Genomic DNA, 24,856 nt, shown 5'->3' with positions numbered 1-24,856 from the left:
GCATCCCATTAGCAGTTTACTTGCAAATGGCTCTGGGGCGGGGGGGGGGAGGTTTTTTTGTTTTGTTTTCTCTAATTTTTCTTGTCTCTAACTTTGTTTCCAAAAAGCAAATCAAAAATAAATGAATGAATAAATAAATAAATAAATAAATAGAAAAGTTGAAAAGCCTTAGGCAAATTTTATTTCTCCATGTGGAAAGAGCTACGAATCAGTGTTTACAATTAAAATTATAGATAGGTTTTATGGTAGTATAAAAAAATTGTAATATGTACAAACATTGGCAATAGGCATAGCAGGAATATATCAACATAATGTCTAAATCTTTAGGCCCACATATAGTCATAAAAATTGGAAAATACAAAAAGCCATCCATGAACACTACTGAAGTATTAATGACAACTTGGTTGTTTGGGTGCTGTTCAAACCGCTGGTAGTGGAGTGGTCTGATGTATGTAAAACCCTCTAGTGCTGGTTTCCACGTACAAAATGTGCTTAAAAGTTAATGAGATGCCAAGAAACATAGTTTAAAATATTATAAAGATTTTCATTACACACATATGAAACAAAAATATTTTCCTTTAATCAAGACTTTGCTGTATAGTGTGTTCAATTGCGAAGCAATGAAAATGTTTTGTAAGCATCCAGTAAATTTTTTCTATTTATTTTTCAAATTGTATAATTTTTGTTCAAAATCTGTACATATTCTCGTGACGCTTTCCATACTGGATCTTGATTTAGAATTGAATCATCAGTAGATACTAAAGGATTTCTACAGGATCCTCATTCAAATTTGGTAGCAGCTGAAAAGGAAAAGAAAGAATTATCTTCTTTCTCCAAAATACTTTTCACTACAAGTGATTAAAAAAAAAGAAAAGAAAAGAAAAGAAAAGGAAAGGAAAGGAAAGGAAAGGAAAGGAAAGAAAATAGAAAAAAAAAGTTGGGGCCTTTATGAGTGTTAAGAAAAATGAAAAATACCTATGTACAACTGCAATATGAAACCCAAGATTAGTATTAAATATATTTTGCTCAGGGTTGCACACTGAATTAATTGCTATTGTGGATAAATGTCAGAGTTTCTGTTTTTTTCATTACAAGACGAAAGTACAAGATGAGGACACAGTCCACCCTGAACAATCATAAACTATAAACCGAAAAATCAAACAGGCATTTCCAAACAGAGCCAAGTGTACAGATATAAGTGACAGGTATGAAACACAGCACTACTGGAACATACGGAAGGGACATCCCAGTTTTGTGTCAATATTGTCTGCTCTTTGGTGAAGGTGATATGTCAGCTGATACCTGAAGGATAAGGAAAAAGTATGCTAGGTAGAGGGAAGAAGCACATACAAAGAGCTAGAAGTGAGGAAGAACACTTGTGCAATTAATTATGAGTAGTTTAGTTTGACAAGGTGCTAGAGCAAAGCAGCAGAGTAGGGCAAACAGTGAGAGACAAGGCTGAATCATCTGGCAAGAAGCAAACTGATTTGGGTGTTTTCATTCCATGCTAAGGAATTTGAAGTTTTACCCAAGGGCAAGAGCAATGACAAAATCAATGAGTGAAGATTGAAACCCGTTACCTGTCAATGACAGCTATATGACCTCTAATTACTTAACCAAGCATTACTAAGATTACTTTGGCTTTTGGGTCTTCTATCACTAGCAGAAACAACAATTTGATAAAGCAACCTTTTCTGAGACTTGTGCAGGTTGACAGTTCCATAGGGATGGCACCAGTGAAGGAAGATTATCGCCAGAAATAATAACAGATATATAGACTTACGGAGATTGAAAAAACTTCTTTAACGTTTATTTATTTTTGAGAGAGAGACAAACCACAAGCGGGCAGGGGCACAGAGAGAGGGAGACACAGAATCTGAAGCAGGCTCCAGGCTCCGAGCTTTCAGCACAGAGCCCTCTGTGGGGCCTGAACCCACCTGAGCTGAAATCAGTCGCCCAACCGACTGAGCCACCTGCTTGCCCCTAGACTTGTGGGAGATTTTAAAAGAGCTATGACACATGAGGACTAAATGAGGAAGAAGTGTGTTCTTCATTATGCTCATGCTTTTACATTTTTTATTAGCTATGTACAAAAAAATGTGAATGTAGTATCTATTATCCAAACAATGGAAAGGGATGCCATTTACTATTTATATTTTATTTCAGAAATCAATGATATCTAACTTCATACATTTTGGCAACATACCTTCTTCTAGTGCTCTGGTTATTCTTTTCTCCAACTCCCGCTGCGTCTGAAATAAGGCAAATATTATTTAGAATGTGCAAGGTAAGCAAAAGACATGGTAGGAATTATATATAGCTTAGGACATGTGGTCTTGAAATAATACTTGTAGAGATTAAACCAAAGTTAGGGATTGCTTAAACAGAAAAACTATCACATGAATAAAATAAATTCCTACCTATTTTATTTTAGTTTTAGATAACGGAGAACAGATACATACATACACGCACACACATATGTATACATATATACGTGTGTGTGTGTGTATACGTATATAATGTGTATGTTATATATATAATATATTATGTGTATTATATTAATATATATAATGTGTACATTATATATATATATATATATATATATATATATAATGCTATTTAAGTGAGTCTGATAAAAAGCACAATTAATATTGATCTATTGAATATGTATAATCTCTGAAAAGTGATGTTGGATATTACTGGTACAAAAAAGTTTAAATAAGAATCATATTGTATACTGAATTATTACTTGGAAATGATTAGAAAAACTGCCATTTATGAAAGTTTAATCAGTTTTTTACCTTAATGAATTGTTCCTTAAAATGGGCTTTCCATTTTTTCACTTGTAGAAAAACAAAATTTTTTTTTCCAACGTTTTTTTATTTATTTTTGGGACAGAGAGAGACATAGCATGAACGGGGGAGGGGCAGAGAGAGAGGGAGACACAGAATCGGAAACAGGCTCCAGGCTCTGAGCCATCAGCCCAGAGCCTGACGCGGGGCTCGAACTCACGGACCGCGAGATCGTGACCTGGCTGAAGTCGGACGCTTAACCGACTGCGCCACCCAGGCGCCCCTAGAAAAACAAAATTTGAAGGAATGCTTTTTGCTGTTAATTTTTCAGGACTGACTCTTAAATACATATAAAATGAAGAAAGTGGGACTGTCTTACTGTCATGTGGAAATTCTACTGGCAAAAATTGAGTAAAAACGTTTTGGTATCTGTATTATGACTAAAACACTTATTTCCTTTCATATGCACACAAAGATTTCAGAAAATCTCTTTGAAGAAAGGAAAAATAGAGGGTTACAACAGTTTCCAAATTTAGCTTCTGATTTATAACTTTCTCCATTAGAGATAAGGAAAACAGTATACAATTTTCAATTGTAACTTTGTTTCCTTTCTCCAAATTAGGACCAAGTTTTGAAACACTTGACTTATTAAAGTTATGGTTATCCACTTATGAAATGTGTACGAATATTTCCAACTACAGGTGACCCATGAATAACACAGGGGTGCGGTACAGTCAAAAACCTGTATATAATTTTTCATCCCCCCAAAACTTATTACTAATAGCCTACTGTTGACCGGAAGCCTTACCGGTAACATAAACAGTCGATTCATACATGTTTTGTACAGTAGAATAAGCTAGGGCAAAAAATGACATTGAGAAAAATGGAAGGAAAAGGAAATACACTTACAGTACTGTACAGTATCCAAAAATAATCCATGTGTAAGTAAAGTAGACCCGCACAGTGCAAAACCATGCTGGTCAAGGGTCAACTGTATATTACAACTGTTCCTGTCGAGAATGGTCTTATTTAGATCTTTCTTAGACAAGGTAGCCTCTCCCTGAATGCCCCAAACGGGCTCCAAAATAGTGTACAGGACATAATCAACAATGCGGTGATAAGGATTCAAATGTCTACAAATTCGGGTGTGAGGACAAATGTTTTGGCTGACATGTTTCCCAATATTTTCAGAGACTGTTTTCCCTAATACCTTTTTTTAATTGAAGTATAGTTGACATAACAATGTTACACTAGTTTTTCAGTATACAAATTCAGATTGGACAATTGTATACACTATGCTATGCTTGCTACCATATGTGTAGTTACCCTCTGTCACCATACAACATTAATACAGTATTATTGACGATATTCCATATGCTGTATTCTTCATTCCTGTGACTTATTTACTTTATAACTGGGAATTTGTACCTCTTACTCCCCTTCATCTATTTTGCCCATACCTCTCTACCCACCTCCCCTCTAGCAACCACCAATTTGTCCTCTGTAGTTATGATTCTGTTTGTTCACTTGTTTTGTTTTTTTTATATTCCACATGTAAGTGAAATCAGATGGTATTTATTTGTCTTTCTCTGATTTATTTCACCCAGCATAATACCCTCTATGTCTATCAATGTTGTCACAAATGGCAAGATCTCATTCTTTGTGATAGCTGAGCTATATTTCATTGTATACACATTACACATTGTCTTTATCCATTCATCTCTCCATGGACACTTAGGTTGCTTCCCTATTTTGGTTATCGCAAACAATATTTCCATAAACATAGGGATGCATACAACTTTTCAAATTAGTGTTTTCATTTTCTTTGGGTAAATACGCAGCAGTGGAATTAATGAATATCTATTTTTAAGTTTTTGAGGAACCATAACACTTTTCTGACAATAGCATTATATTCAGGCCTTATAAAATGAATGGGACAACATTACTATACCAGACTTATAAAATTAATAACTCAATACCAGATGATGGGGGAAGGCTTTATTCAAACAATTTTATATTACATTAATAAATACGATATAAAATATAAACCACGTTTTTTATATGACATGACTTAAGGAGCTACCAAGGTAATGTTGCATCTTTTCCCCAAAAGCTCTTTTCCTAAATATTTACCTCTGTGACCTTTATCTTTATATCTAGGTAAAAACTGTGTTTCGATGGTGAAAATAGCTTTCAAGTCCATGAATAAGAACACATGTGTACTTTTATGTATACCTTTCCATTGATCAGAAATATAAGAGTGTGAGAAAATTACACACAGAATGACTATATATCAGCAAATTTTAATTCAAAGAACATTTTTAAAGGATTTTTAATTAGAAGGATTTTCTCATTAACTGTTAGCATTCAAATATGGCCCATAGAAATCTAAGGTTCGGTTGGGGACACTGCAGGATTGAGGGGCAAGGAAGTCACAGCCGTAGTCTCCATCTCTCCTTTAGTTAGACAGCTCTACTTCTCTCTGTTTTACACAATACAGTTTAATGCAAAAAAAATACATTCTATTCTTTGAAAAAAATTATTTTGAAGGTATAAAAGTCACCAATTTAGTCAAAGTCCCGAATTTTGCATAATAGACAAAAAGGGCTCAGAGAGAATGCACTTTGCCTGAGGTCATGAATCCAACTAGATGCAGACCAGGACTACACTTGTGGTCTTACCAAGCCTAGAGTTCTATGCCAGTTACTTCCTCATAGTCAGGAAAAATATGTGTATTTTAAGTATAACTCAGAGAAAATGAATGCATAAAACGTTGCCATGTGGCTCAGTAATGCTTAGGTATGAAGCACACAATAGTAGCTCTCTAACTAAATTACAAATTTTAAAGTCATGAGTGAAAATAAAGGAACAGAAATTATGTTAACTCCTTTTAGTAGCTGTCAATTTTTAAGCACAACTTTTTAATTTTTTTTAATTTTTTTTAACGTTTATTTATTTTTGAGACAGAGAGAGACAGAGCATGAATGGGGGAGGGTCAGAGAGAGGGAGACAGAGAATCTGAACCAGGGTCCAGGCTCTGAGCTGTCAGCACCGAGCCCGATGCGGGGCTCAAACTCACGGACCCCAAGATCATGACCTGAGCCGAAGTCGGCCGCTTAACCGACTGAGCCACCCAGGCACCACAAGCACAACTTTTTTAAACCACAGGACAGAGAACTTTAAAGAGAAAATCTTTAGGTGAAGCAAGCAAGCTGAAACTGAGTAAATTCTTCCTGAAAGGATTATTTATTCCTTCCAAAGAAAATTTGATTTATCAAAATCAATCAACAAATGAGTGAACCCATGGTGTGGTTATTTATAGCAAAATTTGAAACCCAACACAGATTTCTCTTTCCCTTCTAGCATGCTTCTGCCTAACCTCTCATCATTCGTTGGTATGTACAAAAGACACAATTCACTTTATTTATATTTTAAATCCAGTCGGAATTTATAGGTGAACCTTCACTTCTCACGTGTGGACTTATCTCTCTCTCCCTCCCGACGGGAAGGGAGACTTACCTAACGGGTGAATTTGGGAGAAGGAGCTAAGCAGTGCTTATGTGTTTCTGAATCTCCTCTTTGAAAAGATGTGCCTGCCCACAGTAACATGAATTTGGGTCTTCTCTCAGCTCTGTGGTAAGCACCCGGCCCCTGGGGTGGGGGTCAAGCATTTGTTTCCTCAATTTACAAATGTGTGGGGAAGTGCCCAATTTGGGAGGAAGCCCAAAGTGGCTAACATAACCTAAATCATATCCTCCAATTTGTTAGTGTGTATTAGTAATAAAGCTACTAAGTTTATCTCCATCTCCCTGTCTCCTGTGTTCTGAATTTAGAAAGAGAAGAGCAGGGTTACTTGCCGCCTACCCAGTGTCACCTGTCACAGCTCCACCGAGAAAAATGACTAGACAACACTTACAGAAACATTCTCTTCTTCCTTGACTTCATAACTAACGTACATTGTTCAAAAGCAACGCCCACTCGAAAGAGAGAAAAAGTTGAAAGGAACCATTTTAGGAACAAACATAGAAAGTCAGACAAACCGAGGACACAGAGGAGTACATTCCAAATGAAAGAACATGAAAAAACCTAAGAAAAAAAAACTAAGTGAAACAGAGATAAGTAATGTACCTCATAAGAGTTCAAGGTAACGGTCATGAAGATGCTCAGTGAACTTGGGAGAAGAATGAATGGATCCAGTGATAACATCAGAAAGAGATAGAAAATATAAAAAAGAACCAATCAGAGCTGAAGGATACAATAACAGAAATGACAAATACACTAGAGGGAATCAACAGCAGATAAGAAGATGCAGAAGAACAGATCAACAATTTGCAAGACAGGGTAGTAGAAATCATCCAAGCCGAAAAACAAAAAGAAAAAAGAATTTTAAAAATGAGGCTAGGTTAAGGGACCTGTGGGACAACATTCAGAAATCATCGAAGCCGAAAAACAAAAAAGAAAAAAGAATTTTAAAAATGAGGCTAGGTTAAGGGACCTGTGGGACAACATCCAGTGTAATAATACTTGCTTTCAAGGGGTTCCAGAAAAAGAAAAGACAAAGGGGCAAAGAACTCATTTGAAGAAATAAAAGCTTCATTTTAAAAATTCAAATATTTGCTTGATTTAGCTATTTATAAAATGGTCTACAATCACTCATCAAGATAGTTTATAAAAATAGAAACAAAGGTGGTATAAGTCAAAAAAAAAGGAAAAAGAAAAAAGAGTGCCATACATAAGAAAGCAATTAAAGATGTATTTTCGTGTAAGAAAGTAGCAACACTTTTAACTTAAAAGAGAAATTTACCTTTTTAGTGTTACAAGTTGATTTAATTCATAAAAAGGACTTACCATGGATTCTTTTTTTTTTTTTTTTAGAGTAGCCTCCATGCTTAGCGTAGAGCCCAATGCAGGACTTGAACTCATGACCCTGAGACCAAAACCTGAGCTGAGATCAAGAGTTAGACACTGAACTGACTGAGCCACCCAGGCACCCCCATGGATTCTTTTAAATAGTAAACATTCATATGTCGTTAAGTGTTTGGAGAACGATCATTCACTGACATACAGGGTTGGACAAACTGGATTATAGCAAAACTTTCAAATGTTAGTGAACCACTGCCAACTGAAAATAAGTCCAAGCATCTAAGTGTACCTGTGGTTAGCAGGCAATAACATTTACTTTCTAAAATCAAGTTTAAATGAAAGCTTTTCAAGAAATTTAACATGGGTAAGTTTAGTTATATTTACTGAATACAGTTAATGCTAGGTGTCTCTTGTGGCACACCTGGGTGGCTCAGTTGTTTTTAGTGTCCAAATCTTGATTTTGACTTAGGTCATGATCTCATGGTTTTGAGACCGAGCCCCACATTCGGCTCTGTGCTGAGCATGAAACCTGCTTGGGATTCTCTTTCTCCCTCTCCTTTTGCCCCTCCCCTTCATGCATTCATTCATTCTCTTGCTAAAATAAAATAAAAATAAGTATCTCTTAGAAATGAGAGATCAAGGGACTAATATATATATATATATATATATATATATTATATTAATATTATATAATTATATAATTAATATTATATATTAAGATTATATTAAATATTACATATAATATATTATATTATAATATATTATACATATTATGTTTTATTATATTAAAATTATATTAATATTATATAAATATAATATTATATATTATACTATATATATATATATATATATATATAATTTACCTCAGTTCTTTCTTAGCACATATAATGCTGACTTTTACTTCGTATGGGCTAGTTACTTAAACAACTCAGAATTTCGCCAAATTAAAAGCAACAACTATATCTGATATCTGAAACCCAAACTAAAACAGATAATATAACTAACCTTCCACAAGGAAGTCTCCCTGTCGTCATATGACGGCCGTGGGTTTAAGGTAGGAATCACTAAGTTTCCTCTTGGAGTAAGGTTTCCATTGAGCACTAAATTATTTTCAAAATGTCCACAATAAGGTGGTTCCAGGCCTGGGCTCATAGTAAGGGTCCTGAGTAAAGTTTGGTGCTGCTGTCTCTCCACAAGAAGTTTTGTATTGCTCTCTGACAGTCTCTCATTAGTCCTGTGAAGAGTAAAAAACACGAATACATTTTCTTTTTCCCTAAATCATTCCTAAATGACATACATTTTTTTAAGTTTCCATAATAGTAAATAGCATTTGCCATTGAATAGTGTTTTAACACCGAACATGTGACGGAGCACACGTACTATCTAAAATTATACTTTTAAAATTGTTCTAAAGAAATACTTATGTTTCCAGGGGGATTCCTTACTAACAATTCAAATTAGGGAAGGGAGAGAAGTGGTTATCAGTGATGTACATGGCTTAACAAATAATACTTGCTGTCTTCTGGAGTGGCTGTACTGACAGGATCCTTCAGGATGCCATTATATATACATACTTATATTTAGTAAACCTGTTTACAGATATAAAACTAAACCATCCCTCAAAGACATTTTCAAGCGTTTGCTTTCACCACTCTTGTACATTTCACTTATTATCTCAAAGAAACTGAGCATTTGACACTGAGGAATCATTGAGACCAACAATCTCTAGGGGAGATAGTAGATGACAGACGTGTGATCAGAAAGAACTAAAACAGCTACAGAGGCAATTAGCTTATAACAGTTACCAAGGCACTGGAGGCAGAATCTGCCCTTTCTGTCTTCCGTCTTCCACATGCCTCCCTCCCACCATGGTGCTCTTTTTAGCCATTTTGGGAATTATACTACCCTTCAGGCCTGTGTGAGTCTTTCTGTATTTCACCTGGATGCCTTTATGTAAAGTATAAAAAGCATAAAGGATGGTTTGCCTCAAGGCCCACTCTAGTAATCATACCAAAGATCACAATCAAGAGAATAAATGTACCAAGCTGCCAGGATGAGTAGTAGTAGTACTTGACCTTTTAGGTTAAAGATGTAATCTTCCAAAAAGAAACTCATCGACATTTCTATTTAGGGTAATTCGGACAAGCAATTTTATAATAATATACTTCTAAATGAGAAAGCTTCGAACAATCCACTTAAAGACTAGCAGATCCGATCAATGGAAAATATACAAGGCGGGGAGTGCGGGGGTGGGGGTGGGGGAAGAGGTCCTGTAAACCCGAAAAAAAGAGGAGGGATGCAAACTGTCCTGGACTAACATTTCAAAGGTAAGTTCACTTAGAAACCTCATTTTCCAAAATGACACGATCTAGTTGGCTTTCACTTCCTACTCATCTCATGATCTTGGCTCCACAGAAATTATGCTTTAGAGGCAAATTAATAAGCTAAATTTCTTGTCTATGATTCTGTTTTGACTTACCTGTTCAGCTTATTTCTCAAGGACTTTCTAACTTTTAATTCTTCTAGGTAGAGTTGCCTGTAGGTTTCCAACTCTGTTTTAGTCGAATCTTCTTGAGACATCTTCATTGTAGAGAGCTGAGATTCCAGATCTTTAATTCTAAGTTCCATTTGACTTCTCGTTGAAGCATGAGCATTTTCTCTTACCTGGTCCAAATTTTCTCGAGCTGCTGCTTGTGCCTAATGAAAAAAAAATTTACAGGATAGTTTCAAAATAGGTATAATCTGAATAATTAATTATACCTGTTTCCTTTAGTTCGGAGTCAATGTTTCAGAGAGAAATTTTAAATGCAAAAAAGCTCAAGTGTAAAATATTTATCATTAATGTCAACTGAATTAAATAGGATTTATAAAATTAAAGTTCAATCATTCCTGTATTAGTATTCACACAATCTGATAATTCAAATAATAGAATCAATGAGAAAATTTTAAAAGTCAACAATAAACTTAAGAATAATCCAAGTACAGTGCAATTTTTAAATCATAATTTTTCTTTTCCTCTTAATAGTGAGACTAGTTGTTTAAATCATCATTTTTTCTTATCCTCTCGATTTTGTAGGAATAATGATGAAAACTGAAATCTTTAAAGGGAGGAACAAATGCCTCCAGAAATCTACAAATTACCATAAAGCAAGTAGAGGAAACCCCTACAATACATCTATCCAAAATGTAATTTGCAGTGAAATGAATTACAGCACATTACAGATCAATTAATTAACCTGTAAAAACAGGTTGACTTCGTGTAATTTTTCTTCTATGTCCAGTCGTGCTCTTTCTTCAATCTCCCGTTTATACTGTTCCACTTGACCGCGTTCTACCATATTCATTTCCATAAATTGTTTCAATTTTACTACTTCTTGCTGTAACTTCTTGTTGTTGCTCTCTAGTTTTTCACGTTCTTCTTCGAAAGCTTTCATTGATAATAACTCTTGTTGAAGAACTTGATTTTTTGCATCCATGTGTAGACATTTTGAAGATGTAGTTTCCAGTTCTGTTGTAAGGACATCAGCCTGCATGAATAAAACACTATAGTTTTGAGGGGAGTGAAAAGAGTCTAACTCAAAACTACTATGAATTTTTTTTTCAGATTTTAAGTAATCTCTACGCCCAGTGTGAGGCTTGAACTCACAATCTCAAGATCAAGAGTAACTGAGCCAGCCAGGCACTCAAATTTTTAAATAAACTCATTTGCAATGAAATGTTACTTGTCTTAGAATGTGGAACCTTAAACAACTCAGAAAATCAAGGGCCAAGTTAAAGCCATCAGGTGTTACTGAAATAGATCTTTGCTATCATTCTCTTTTGTACACAACATTTGCACTTGATTCTATACTTTTATCTTTCTATGATTTTTTCATATCTTTCTTTCATAAAATAAGTCCCCTCTTAGGAGAAATTCTCTTAGCCCTTCCCCCATCTTAGCACTCTATAATTTTAAAAGAATTTTTAGCAATATAATATTGACTTATGTATGCCCAAGTCAAAAAGTACGTCCCAAGATAAGACTCTGGAAATAAGACTCTAATTCATGAATCTAGAAGTAATGATTCTAATGCCACGACCTGTTTCTGAACTGCAAATGTTTTATGCTAATTTGAAGTGCATTCCCAGGAGAAATGATTCTCCAGGATGTGTTAAGAAATCACATCTCCCAGTATAAAACTTTAATTGGATGATCCACATATGTTTTTGAGGCAAAAAAAAATAATTCTATACTGTTATCTTGTAATCCTTTGTTACTTTCTAGAAAATAAGAGATCATACTAAACAAAAACAACAACAACAAAACTGGCTGGAGTTTCAGTGATGCTGAGTTGGGAAGGACTTCCATCCATTCTATATGACTGGTAAGACAAGGTGAGTGGATGTGGTGGTTTTATAAATTCGTTGATACTTCTGTGAAAATCACTCCCCTTAAATATATGCTGGCTTCAGTAACTGGTTTCTAGTGAACAGAATATGCAGAACTGCTGTGATTTTAAAGGCCCGCTTAGAAAATGTGATACAGCTTCCATCTGACTTTCTTTCTCTAGGGAAGCTCACCCTTAGAACGCAGCCACCACGTTGTGAGGAATCCCAGGCTACCTAGTGAGTCTTCGTGTAGATACTCCAGCTGAGACTAGCCAACGTCCTAGCCAAAGGCCAGCCTCAACAGCCAAACACGTGCGTGAACAAGCCTTTAGATGATTCTAGTCTCCAGCTTCCAGTTATGCCAGCTGATGCCAAATGAAGAAGAAATGAGTTGCCCTACTCTGCTTTGCCTAAAATAAGATTGGTGAACAAGAGAAATGCTGTTTTGAACTACTGGTTTTGAGGTGGCTTAGTATGCGGCAGTAAATTGCTACCACAGATACTGACATTAAAATGGTGTGCTGCTATTCAAAAAAACCTAAAACTAAACTTCCTTTGAACCAGGAGGTAGGCTGAACCTGGAAAGATGTAGAAAAGCATAAGAATGAGACCCAAAAAGGGCCTCCACAAGACTCTTAGTGGAAACCTGATGGCCTGTGAAGAGGCTGACAGCAAGGGTTTCTAAGCAAGTGAAGAAAATGACACTGGAGGAAAGGGAAGTCATGCTACAAAATACCTGAAAGTAAAACGGATAGGAAAGAGAAACTAAAGAAAGACTATGCAACTTAAAGGAACCAGGACTGACTGGGTTCAAGTATCTGTTTCTCATTTACAGCCTCTCTACATGTTGAACTGTCAAATAATGCTAAAATAAAGAAATGGCTTTTGGGTTAAGAGAAAATCCAGGGTGCTACCAGGAAAACAGAAAGATCTAAGGTATGCCTCCAATTTCTTTAAGGATCTTAAGAGTATAAGATTTTTTTAAAAGTGGGTTCCACACCCAACATGGGGCTTAAACTCAGCACCCAGAGATCAAGTGTCACATGCTCTACCAACTGAGCCAGCCAGGAGCCCCAGGAGTAGACGAATTTTAAAGGCATTGTCCTAAAAGAGCTTCACAGGAAACCTGAAGCAAAAAGCTTATCTCAAAAGGACTTGGGAGGGTCGCTTTGCTAAAACACGGCATGAAATCCAGTAATATTTACAGAAAACTAAAAAAAGGTAAGAGATTTATGGTAGCAAACATACTATTTGCTACCTTGGACTAAAAGAGACCAAATAGTGCAAAATGAAAAGAGGCCTTTGGGTCTTAGAAGTCCCACAGGGAGGGGGCGCCTGGATGGCGCAGTCGGTTAAGCGTCCGACTTCAGCCAGGTCACGATCTCGCGGTCCGTGAGTTCGAGCCCCGCATCAGGCTCTGGGCCGATGGCTCGGAGCCTGGAGCCTGTTTCCGATTCTGTGTCTCCCTCTCTCTCTGTCCCTCCCCCGTTCATGCTCTGTCTCTCTCTGTCCCAAAAAAAAAAAAAAAAAAAAAAAAAAAAAAAAAAAAAAAAAAAAAAAAAAAAAAAAAAAAAAAAAGAAGTCCCACAGGGAGGAAGCAGGATAAAAAAACGGCTACAAATACACCTTATGAAAAGGAAGGAACCAAGAGCTCAAGGAGTAAAGAAAGGGAAGAGACAGGAGAAAGTATTCCCGTGGTTAGGATTAAGTCCTAACATAAGAACTGACAGCAGGCATCAGGCTATATTTCCAAACTCTTATGGACTAGGGTGCTTCCCATCTTCTTTTTCTGAATGGGTGAGTCTTCAGCAGTTGACTAGAATGTTGCATTTGTGAGTGGTAAATAACTGTCGCTTTCATTCTCAAGTCCTCATATTGAGAACACTTGCACTCAAGGGGCTATATTTTAGATACCATAACCCAGGCAGCTTATCCCCACTGCACCTGATTAAGATGGTAAGATCTCGGACTCAAGCCCTGAACCTGAGGCCATGATAACTGAGACTTGCAGGAGGTATTGGAGGGGGAGGGGAGTGAATGTATTTTTCAGGTGGGAGGAATACAAACATTTGTGGCCAGTGGGTAAATTATACTGCTTTTTCAAGGTGTCCATAGGTTTTAAATATTAATTCCACTAAAAAAAAGACCATGGAACAACTTTAGTGACTTGCTCCTAATGAACAGAATATGTGACTATGATCCTGTGTGTATTCCAAGCCTAGGTGACAAAAGGCGATTCTGCCTTGCTCTGTATCTCAGGCTGCTTACTTGGAATCTAGCTCCCCATTTAGTGAGGAAGCCTAGGCCACAAAGAGGGTCTAGGTGTGTCAGTTTAAGTGTTTCTGCTGCCTCCTGAACTGAAGTCCCAGGCAACAGCCAGCATCAACCACCAGACGTTAGTGAACAAATCTTCAAGTGGATCCAGCCCCAAACCTTTCAGTTGCCCCACCTGAAGCTGAGCGGGGCAGAGACTAGCTGTCCTGGCCACACTTTTCCTAACAGATTTGTGAACAAAAGAAATCTAACCTTTGGGCAGTTTGTTAAGAAAAAAAACAAAAATGATAAATTGAAATGTGGATGAAAAAAAAAAAAGAGATAAGACACATAAACTTGTATAGGAGAAATTGGTCTCCATTAAAGTAGGATGTAATAAATGTTAAGATTAATTTACTAACAACCAATGGTGCTAATGAGAAGAAGCAGATAACTAGAAGCAAGATCTAAGAAGTTTTTCTCTCAGTTTTTCCCCAGCTAGGATCATATTAGCTGCTCATTTTCCATATATGGCCTTTATTATGTTGAGGTATGGTTCCTCTAAGCCTACTTTGTTGAAGTTTGTAACATAAATGGATGTTATAGTTTGTCAAATTATTTTTCTGCATCTATTGCAATGATATGACTTTATGCTTTTTTGAAAATTAATATGATATATCACATTCATTGATTTGCAAATATTGAACCACCCCTGGAAACCAAGGATAAATCCCATTTGGTTATAGTGAATGATTGAATGAGTTTTTTAATGTTTATTTATTTTGGAGAAGGAGCACAAGCAGGGGAGGGACAGAGAGAGAGGGAAACACAGAATCTGAAATAGGCTCCAGGGTCCAAGCTGTCAACAGAGCCTGACACTGGGCTCAAACCGACGGACCATGAGATCATAACCTGAGCTGAAGTTGGATGCTTGCCTCACTAAGCCACCCAGCTGCCTCTGCCCTCGGTGAATGATTTTTTAATGTAGTGTTTAAATGTTCAGTTTAATGTAGTGTTTAAAAGTTCAGTTTGCTTATTTTGTTGAAGATTTTTGCATGTTCATCAGAGATGCTGGCCTGTAATTCTCTCTGTGGTGTCTTTATCTGGTTTTGCTGGCATAGAATAAATTTGGAAGTTTCCCTTCCTTTTATGTTTTTCTGGAACAATTTGAAAAGGACAGGTTAAACTTTTTTTTTTTTTTTTTTTGTATTAGCTCTTCTTTACATGTTAAAATTTACGTCTGAAGGCATCTGGTCCTAGACTTGTGTTTGTTGAGAGTTTTTTTTATTCCTGATTCAGTTTCCTTGCTGGTTATTGATTTTTTTTTTCAAATTTTCTATTTCTTCTTGTTTTACTTTGGTAAGTTATATATTTCCAGGAATTTATTCAGTTCTTCTAAGTTGTCCAACTTGTTGGCATACATTTTTTCACAATATTCTCTCATAAATGTTTGTATTTCTGTGGTGTTGGTTCTTATTTCTACTCTCACATTTGTGGTTTTATTTATTTTGGTCTTTTCTATTTTCTTGTTGATTACTCTGGCTAACACCTTATCAGTTTTATTAATTTTTACAAAGAACCAGCTCTAGGTTTCATTGATCTGTTTTAGTATTATCTGTTTTTTTGTTTCTCTATCATTCATTTCTGCTTTAATCTCTTTTTTTAAATTTTATTTTGAGAGAGACCACACATGAGTGGGGGATGGGCAGAGAGAGAGAGAGAGAGAGAGGGAAAAAGAGAAACCCAGACAGGTTCCATGCTGCCAGCAGAGAGCCCAACATGAGGCTCGATCTCACAACTGTGAGATCATGACCTGAGCCAAAATCGAGAGTCAGACACTTAACCAGTTAAGCCACCCAAGGGCCCCCTGCTCTGATCATTATTACTTGCTTTCTTATGCTGGCTTCAGGCTTCATTTGTTGTTCTTTTTCTAGCTCCTTTAGGTGTAAGGTTAGGTTGTTTGAAATTTTTCTTGCTTCTTGAAGTAGACTTATATTGCTATGTACTTCCCTCTTAGGACCACTTTTGCAGCATATCAAAGGTTTCAAACCATTGTTTTGTTTTGTTTTGTTTTTTTTCATTTCCATTTGTATACATGTATTTTTTTAAGTTTCTTCTTGTATCTCTTGCTTAACCCATTCCAGTGTAGTAGCACGTTATTTAACCTGCATGTATTTTTTTTTTGATCAATTCTTGAGAATAGTCCATGTACAGTGGAAAACAAGGTGTATTCTGTTTTAAGATGGAATGTTCTGAAAAAAAATCTCTTAAATCCAATCTGGTCCGCTCTGTCATTCAAAGCCATTGTTTCTTTTTCTTTTTTTTAATTAAATATATTAAATTTATTGTCAAATTGGTTTCCATAGAACACCCAGTGCTCATCTCAACAGGTGCCCTCCTGAATACCCATCACCCATCCTCCACTCCTTCCCACCCCCCATCAGCCCTCAGTTTGTTCTCAGTTTTAAAGCGTGTCTTATGCTTTGGCTCTCTTCCACTCTAACCTCTTTTTTTTTTCCTTCCCCTCCCCAATGGATTCCTGTTAATTTTCTCAGGATCCACATAAGAGTGAACACATATGATATCTGTCTTTCTCTGTATGGCTCAAAGCCATTGTTTCTTTGGTGATTTTCTGTTAAGATGTATTTTTTGGTGATTTTTTTGTTAAGATCTGTTGATGTAAATGGGGTGTTAAAGTACCCTATTACTGTCTTATTATCAATTAGTTCCTTTATGTTGGTTATTGTTTTATGTACTTGAGTGCTCTCATGGTGGGTGCATAAATATTTACAATTGTTAGATCTTCCTATTGGATTGTACCCTTTATTATGATACAGTAGCATTCTTTGGCTCTTGCTACAGTCTTTGTTTTTGTTTTATTTATTTTGAGAGAGACAGAGTTGGGGAGGGACATAGAAAGGGGGAGAGAAAATTTCAAGCAGCCTCCATGCTGTCAGCCTGGAGCCCAACATGGGGCTCAAAGCCACCAGCCAGAAGATCATGACCTGAGGCAAGACCTAGTCGGTCGCTCAAATGACTGAGACACCCAGGTGCCCCACAGTCTTTGTTTTAAGGACTCTTTTGTCTAACAAAAGTATCGCTATTTTTTCTTTTAACGTGATAAATTTTTCTCCATCCCCTCGCTTTCATTTTTTTTAATAGAATTTATTGTCAACTTGGCTAACATACAGTGTGTATAGTGTGCTCTTGGTTTTGGGAATAGATTCCCGTGGTTCATCACTTATAGACAACACCCAGGGCTCATCCCAACAAGTGCCCTTCTCAATGCCCACCACCCACTTTCCCTTCTTAGCCACCGCCCCCCATCAACCCTCTATTTGTTCTCTGCATTTGAGAGTCTCCTATTTTGCCCATCTCCTTCTCTGTTTGTAACTATTTTTCCCCTTCCCTTCCCCCACGGTCTTCTGTTACGTTTCTCAAGTTCCACATAGGAGCAAAAACATATGATATCTGTCTTTCTGTGACTTATTTCACGTAGCATAAAACCTTCTAGTTCCATCCACATTGCAAGAGATAGCACGATTTCACTCTTTCTCCTTGCCAGGTAGTATTTCAGTGTATATATAAACCACATCTCTGTATCCATTCATCAGTTGATGGGCATTTAGGCTCTTTGCACAATTTGGCTATTGTTGAAAGCACTGCTATAGACACTGGAGTACATGTGCCCCTACGAATCAGCACTCCTGTATCCTTTGCATAAATTCCCAGTATTGTTATTGAGGGGTCGTAGGGTAGTTCGATTTTCAATTGTTTTGAGGAACCTACGCACTGTTTTCCAGAGCGGCTGCACCAGTTTGCATTACCACCAACAGTGCAAGCATCCCCTCACTTTCAATGTGCAGGTGACTTTATGTCTAAAATGAGGTTTTTATAGGCAGCATAGAGATGGGTCTTGTTTGTTAATCCATCCTGTCACCCTAGGTCTTTTGTTTGGAGTGTTTATTCCATTAATATACAAAATAATTATTGACAGGTATGTATTTGTTGTCATTTTACTACTTGTTTTGTGGTTGTTTCTGGAGAGTTTCTCAAATCCTTTATTGTTTTTCCCTCTTTGATGTCTTTCTACTTTGCTTTAATGATATATTTGGATTTCTTTCTCTTTATTCTTTGCATGGTTATTAGTGGGTTTTGGTATATGATAAGCACTAATTTGTATATCACCTCTTCTGCGTGTAGCAGTCTATATTAAGTTGATGGTCACTTAAGTTAGAGCTCATTTTTTTTCTCCTCCCCATGTTTTGATAAGCTATTATATTGTATATCCTTTTTTGGGGCATTCCTTGACGATTTTTTTTACAGAAATATACATTTTTTACTGCTTTTACATTTCCTGCCTTTATACTGTCACTTTTGATCTCTCCTTTCCACTCAGAGTCCCCGATAATATTTCTTACAGGCTGATTTAGTGGTCACAAACTCCTTCCATTTTTGTTTGTCTGAGAAATTCTTTATCTCTCCTTCTATTATGAATGATATCTTACTGGATAGAGTATATTTGGCTGCAGATTCTTCTCATTCAGCACTTTGAATATATCATGCCATTTCCTTCTGCCTTGCAAAGTTTCTGTTGAAAAATCTCCCGCTAGCCGTGTGGGTTTTCCCTTGGAAGTGAATGACTTGTTTTGCTGCTTTTAAGATTTGTAGCAGTGGGGCGCCTGCGTGGCTCAGTCGGTGAAGCATGACTTGATCTTAGCTTAAGTCGTGACCTCGCAGTTCGTGGGTTTAAGCCCTCCAGTGGGCTCTGCACTGACAGCACAGAGAGTGCTTGGGATTCTCTCTCTCTCTGTCTCTCTCTCTCTGCCCCTCCCCTGCTTGTGTCTGCGTTCTGTCATGGAAATAAAAAAAAAAACAAAAAAGAAAACACTAAAAAAAAAAAGATAGCAGTATATTTTGCAAATTTAATTACATGTCTTGGGTATTGACTTTGATGGAAGTTCTTTGTGCCTCCTGGATCTGGATGTCTGTTTTCTTCTCCACATTATGGATTTTTTCAGTTATTGTGTCCTCAAATCAATTATCTGTCCCCTTCTCTCTGTCTTCTTCTTCTGGGACTCCTGTCATATGAATGTTTTTACATTTGACGGAGTCACCGAGTGCCTTAAGTCTATTCTTGCATTAGATAATTCGTCTTTGTTTCTTCAGCTTCACTACGTTCCATTACTTTGTCTTCTAGGTCATTAATTTGTTCCTCTGCTTCTTCCAGGTTGCTGTTCATTTTTACTTCCCTGTTCATCTCTGATTCTTCAACTCATATTTTATGTCTGTGGTAAGGGTCTCTTGGATGTCTTCCATTCTTTCCTCAAGTCCAGTGAACATCCTTATGATCATGGTTTTAAATTCTCCATTAGGTGTGTTATTTACATCTGTCCCATTTAGGTCTCTGGCCATGGCCTTATCCTGTCCTTTCATTTGGGATAAATGCCTCTGTCTTTTCATTTTGTCTAAGTATCTGCCAGCTTCTGTGTGTTAGAGAAGCCAGTTATGTCACCTGCTCCCGAAAGTAATGGACTTAGGAAAAAGATGTCATGTAATGCCCAGGGTCTAGCACTTCAGGGAGTGTCACCAGTGTGTGCTGCATGCGTTCTGCTGTTGTGTTCTGGCTATGCTATCCTTCAAGCCAGTCGTCTGCAGAGGCTCTCCTTGCCTGGTCTTGTGAGTGTTTCATCCCTGGCCTGAATGAAGCGGGTTTTAACTAGGTGTGCTCTGGTCTGCTTATGAAATGAGACCTGTCACCACCTCTCCTGGAACTGAGGCCAAGGGAAACTCTCTGGTTGGGAGATGTGGTGTGGGCAGGCATTTGTCCTGGTCTTCTGGGGGAGGGGTCTGCTGTGCTGGGACTCAAGCAAGAGTGATTGAGAAAGGTAGTTCCACCAGAGTGCAAGGGGGTGGCGTTTGGTGTAAGCAAGTTAGGTAACCTGTGTTAGCAATGCACTGCTTCTTACAGGTGGCTTTATGTTTGTGGTGAGGGGCAGGAGAAGGAGATGGTGCCAGCCAGCGGCTTTGTTCCTACAGACAGGTCTCTCTGAACTTTGCCTCTGAGGGACGTGCTCTGAGAAGAGCAAATAATCTCCCCACTGTGTGCCCCAGGCACTCTTCAGACCACTGTACCCATGCTATATGCTCCCACGTTGTTTGCCTGCCCTCTTCCCAAGAGCAGTGCAGTACCTCAGGGCACTAAACCAGCTAAACCGGATGCCCTTTAAAACTCCAGACTTTACGCACTACTGATTGCAAGAACTCACGAAATGCAGCCCCTCATTTTCCAAGCCAGTGGCTATGGGGAAATGTTCTCTTTGTGCATTCCCCTGTTCGTTTCTCTCTCTCACCCTTACCCACAACCTCGACTCCCTCCCCTCTGCAGCAGCCAGGATCTGTTTCTCTTCTAGATGACATTTCTGCATCAAGGACCTTCTTTGATGTGGCCTCTTCTCTCCCTTTTGTTGTGGAGTTTGTTCTGTCAGTCTTCAGGTCGATTTCTGGGGTATTTAGGGTGAGCTGATTGTTATCTAGTTGTATTCGTGGGATGAGGCAAGCCTAGAGTCCTCCTACTCCTCTGCCTTCTTCCTGTCTCTAAGATCTTTTTCTAAGATTCCCTTCAACTCCAACAATTCTTACAAGTATGCAGGAATGCCTCTTTAGAATGTCCCCTCAAGTTAAGGTAGAAGCACAGAGACATACGATTTGAAGCACAATAGTTGAAAAACTAGAAAGAGTCAATTTGATAACCAAAATTGGGCCTTTGGTCTGATTTCAATTAAAGGAAATAGGCAGCTTTGAGTATTTTTTAATCCATTGAATACTCAATCTTCATTCTCCTTTCCTCAGTGAGGAAATAAAGAGAATGTCATGGAATCATTTTTCATCTTTTCAGTAGCAAAACAAATGTACTGTCCTTTAGCACTACTTAAATTAACTCCACATTCTCCTTTACCTTACTCCAACCTTCTTTGTGTGGGGAGGTAAGATCACTCCATCTATGTGTTGTCCCACAATGCTTCTCCATATCATACAAGATGGCTTCAAAAGTTTGTTGTCATTCAAACTACCAATCTAGTATTTGTCTCTGATAAATCAACTTAATACTACCGCAATTTGTACAGCTGTATTATTTGAATGATATAATGTTTATTCCATTAATTATACGCTGAGCTAAAACATATAGCTAAGCATATCTTTCTATTCAATTGAAAGAAGGGGAAACAGGCTACTGTGTTTTCCAAGAATGTAGGATCTGTGCCAAGAACAGGATTAACACCAGTGTTACACACAAGAACCAGGTCAGAAGAGGATCTCATTGTGAATTGCAAGATGCTGGGTTAGCAAGATTGCTTAACAGGAAAGAGGAATAGCCTAGAGTTAATCTTTTCCTTCCTAGATGGTGAAAACTATGGATGAGTCTATGCATTATAATGAGATAATAAAGTATAATGAAGTAAACGGTAGACTGAGTCAAGAGATCCTATGGCCAAGATTTGATGGAAATGAAAGTGGGCAGCACTGACTGAGACACTAAAAGTTTGCACAGGCGGGGAACCTGGGTGGCTCAGTCAGTTGAGCCTCAACCTCTCAGGTCATGATCCCAGGGTCATGGGATCAAGACCCCTGTCAGCCTCCACACTAAGTGTGAAGCCTGCTAAAAATTCTCTCGTCTCTCTCTCTCTCTCTCTCTCTCTCTCTGTCTCTCTCCCTCTCTCTCTCTCTCTTTCTTTCCCTACACACCCCCTCATCCTGCTTGTGCCCGCTCTAAAAAATATATAAATATAAATATAAAATAAATAAATAAATAAATAAATAAATAAATAGAAGTCTGAACACACTAAAGAAAGAGCATTTTATCTTTTTGAGCCTGACTTCACATCGAGTCATGGGGTCAGCAAGGCAAAGGCTGGCGAAAGGGTCCTTCAAGAAACAAAAATCTCTATAGGAGCAAAGTTCAGTTCTACTACATTGACTTTTTATTATTACATAAGTGACTGGTAATTTGCAAGATAACACAGAAAACGTTTTCATAAAATTTGTTATGGTACTGGCATAAGGACAGACATATAGATCAATGTATTAACATTGAGAATCTAAACATAAACTCTCACATTATAGTGAACTGATTTTCCACAAGGGTGACAGAAAATTAAATGGAATAAAACTAGTCTTTGTAACAAACGGTACTGGGACAAATGGATATCCACATGCAAAGCAATAAAATGAGACCTCTACCCCATAGCATATATACAAAATTAACTTAAAATCTAAGAGCTAAAATGATAAAACTCTTAGAAAAAAGCTTATGTGTGTATGTTTGTGACTGGATTTGACAATGATTTCTTACACATGACACCAAAAGACAAAAGCAGATTAAGTTTACTTCACCAAAATTAAAAACTATGCTTCAAATATCACCATCAAGAAAGTGAAAAGGCAAGTGACTAAATAGGAGAAAATACCTGAAAATCCCATATCTGCTAAGGGATTTGCATGTAGGACATTTAAATAACTCTTCCAATAATGAAAAGACAATCCAATATAAAAACGGGCAACAGAATGGATTAGTTCTTTAAAGACGATACAGAAATGAACAATAATCACGTTAAAAGGGAGATGTTTGGGGTTCCTGGGTGGCTCAGTCAGTTAAGCTTCTGACTTGGGCTCAGGTCATGATCTCACGGTTCGAGGGTTCGAGCCCCGCATCGAGCTCTGTGCTGACAGCTGGGAGTCTTGAGCCTGTTTCAGATTCTGTGTCTCCCTCTCTCTGACCCTCCCCTGTTCACGCTCTGTCTCCCCTGTCTCAAAAATGAGTAAAACGTTAAAAAATAAAAAAAGAAGATGTGATATATATATATATATATATATATATATATTCCATGAAGTATTACTCAGCAATCAAAAAAAAAAAAAAAGGAATCTTGCCATTTGCAACTACGTGGATGGAACTGTAGCGTATTATGCTAAGTGAAATTAGTCGGAGAAAGACAAAAATCATATGACTGCACTCGTATGAGGACTTTAAGAGACAAAACAGATGAACAAAAGGAAAGGGAAACAAAAATAATACAAAAACAGGGAGGAGGACAAACACAGGAGACTCATAAATATGGAGAAAAAACTGAGGGTTGCTGGAGGGGTTGTGGGAGAGGGGATGTGCTAAATGGGCAAGGGGCATTAAGGAATCTACTCCTGAAATCATTGCTTCACTAAATGCTAACTAATTGGGATGCAAATTAAAAAAAAATAAAACTAAAGATACAACAAAAAGAGTAACACCCCCCACCCCACCAAAACTTTTCTCAACCCAGGAAGCCTCTGGTTGGGGATTTAGGAGATAAGGACCTTCTAGAGAAGTCAGAGCTATGGACTGAGTTGTCTGAAAGCTATCTAAGTTTTTGTTTCACAGGGAAGACCTTAAAATGGCAGATAATTTCATGCCATAACCTTAATTCCTTTCTATAGGGATACACAGAAAATCCCTCGTTATTGTTTAATAAGCTTCATCAGTTTTGGATATCCTTACAAATTTTAGTTTTTGAGACCTTAAAGATTTCTTTAGGACACAGTAGCAGGACAACGCCTAGCACTCTCATTCATAGAAGACTGATCAACAGAGAGTCATGTTACTCGCATGAAAAGTTCCCTGTTACTATGTGACTCATTTATAAGACATCTGAAAAGAAAATAATTTTCAATGTCTCTTCAGCCACAAAAAGGACCAGTCAACAGAATGTTCTAATTCCCCTGACGGGTATAGCTGTCTAATGAAACTTGCATGTATATTATATAGCTTTTGTGACTGACAGAAACGAGTTGGTCAGTGTATCTACCTCATTGCTCCCACTTAGGATTTACAATGAGAATCCTACAAAGGAGGGTGAGAGTGCGAGGACATTAAGTGTTCTTCTTGGAAAACAGTTGGGGTTTCACTACATATCAATAAATGAGAATCCTGAGTGGCACATTAGTCTTTTCTGAGATTGAATTGTGAAATCTCTGAAAGGCTGATTAACTCAAGTGAGTGGAAAAAGAAAATGAGCTTCTGAACTTGCAATGGTAGGAGCACTATGTTACTAGGTAAGACCTTGACAGAGCAGCCATTTCTCCTTTTTCACTGCCATTTCTTTTCCTTTACAAAATCCAACAAAGAGAAAAGTCCATTCCTTTGAGAAGGACGTTTGCATAAAGACCTGCTAGTCATTCTTGATGAAGAGAATAAATTGCAAACTTGTAATTACAAATTACAACAAATCATCATTAAAATAACCCGTTCTCAAACTCTCACTGAAGGGTTGAGACTACAAGAGAAAGTCAGAATTCAAGATGACATGATCACTCAAATTGTGCGGAAGTTTGAAACACGCTGAAAAATATTAGCAGGGACTCTCACACATTTGTATGCCAACGTTCACAGCAGCATTATTAACAGTAGCCAAAAGGTGGACTAAACCAAACGCTCACTGTAGTATATATATAATGTTGCTTTTTTAGACTCTCACAATGTTTTTATGAAAATCTCACTATAAACATCATTACTTTATGAGTTCAATCAACTTTATCTCTATAGAAAA

The 24,856-nt window shown here is 37.4% G+C and overlaps 1 protein-coding gene across 1 annotated transcript in view; it reads right to left on the bottom strand.

Moving 5' to 3' along the window:
* Positions 1-645: 645 nt before the first annotated feature.
* The window catches only part of LOC131495870 (ankyrin repeat domain-containing protein 26-like), a 181,545-nt gene continuing 157,334 nt past the window's right edge, over positions 646-24,856 (bottom strand). Inside the window, exons 21-25 of the mRNA XM_058701044.1 lie at positions 10,892-11,182; positions 10,135-10,352; positions 8,661-8,889; positions 2,207-2,252; positions 646-800 (exon numbers count right to left, since the gene is read on the bottom strand). Coding sequence (XP_058557027.1) covers positions 781-800; positions 2,207-2,252; positions 8,661-8,889; positions 10,135-10,352; positions 10,892-11,182 — 804 coding nt within the window. The 3' untranslated portion in view covers positions 646-780. The remainder of the gene's footprint in view (positions 801-2,206; positions 2,253-8,660; positions 8,890-10,134; positions 10,353-10,891; positions 11,183-24,856) is intronic.

Source organism: Neofelis nebulosa, chromosome 15 (assembly GCF_028018385.1).
Source record: "Neofelis nebulosa isolate mNeoNeb1 chromosome 15, mNeoNeb1.pri, whole genome shotgun sequence".
NCBI classification, from domain to species: domain Eukaryota; kingdom Metazoa; phylum Chordata; class Mammalia; order Carnivora; family Felidae; genus Neofelis; species Neofelis nebulosa.
This window is presented reverse-complemented; position numbering and strand designations above follow the sequence as displayed.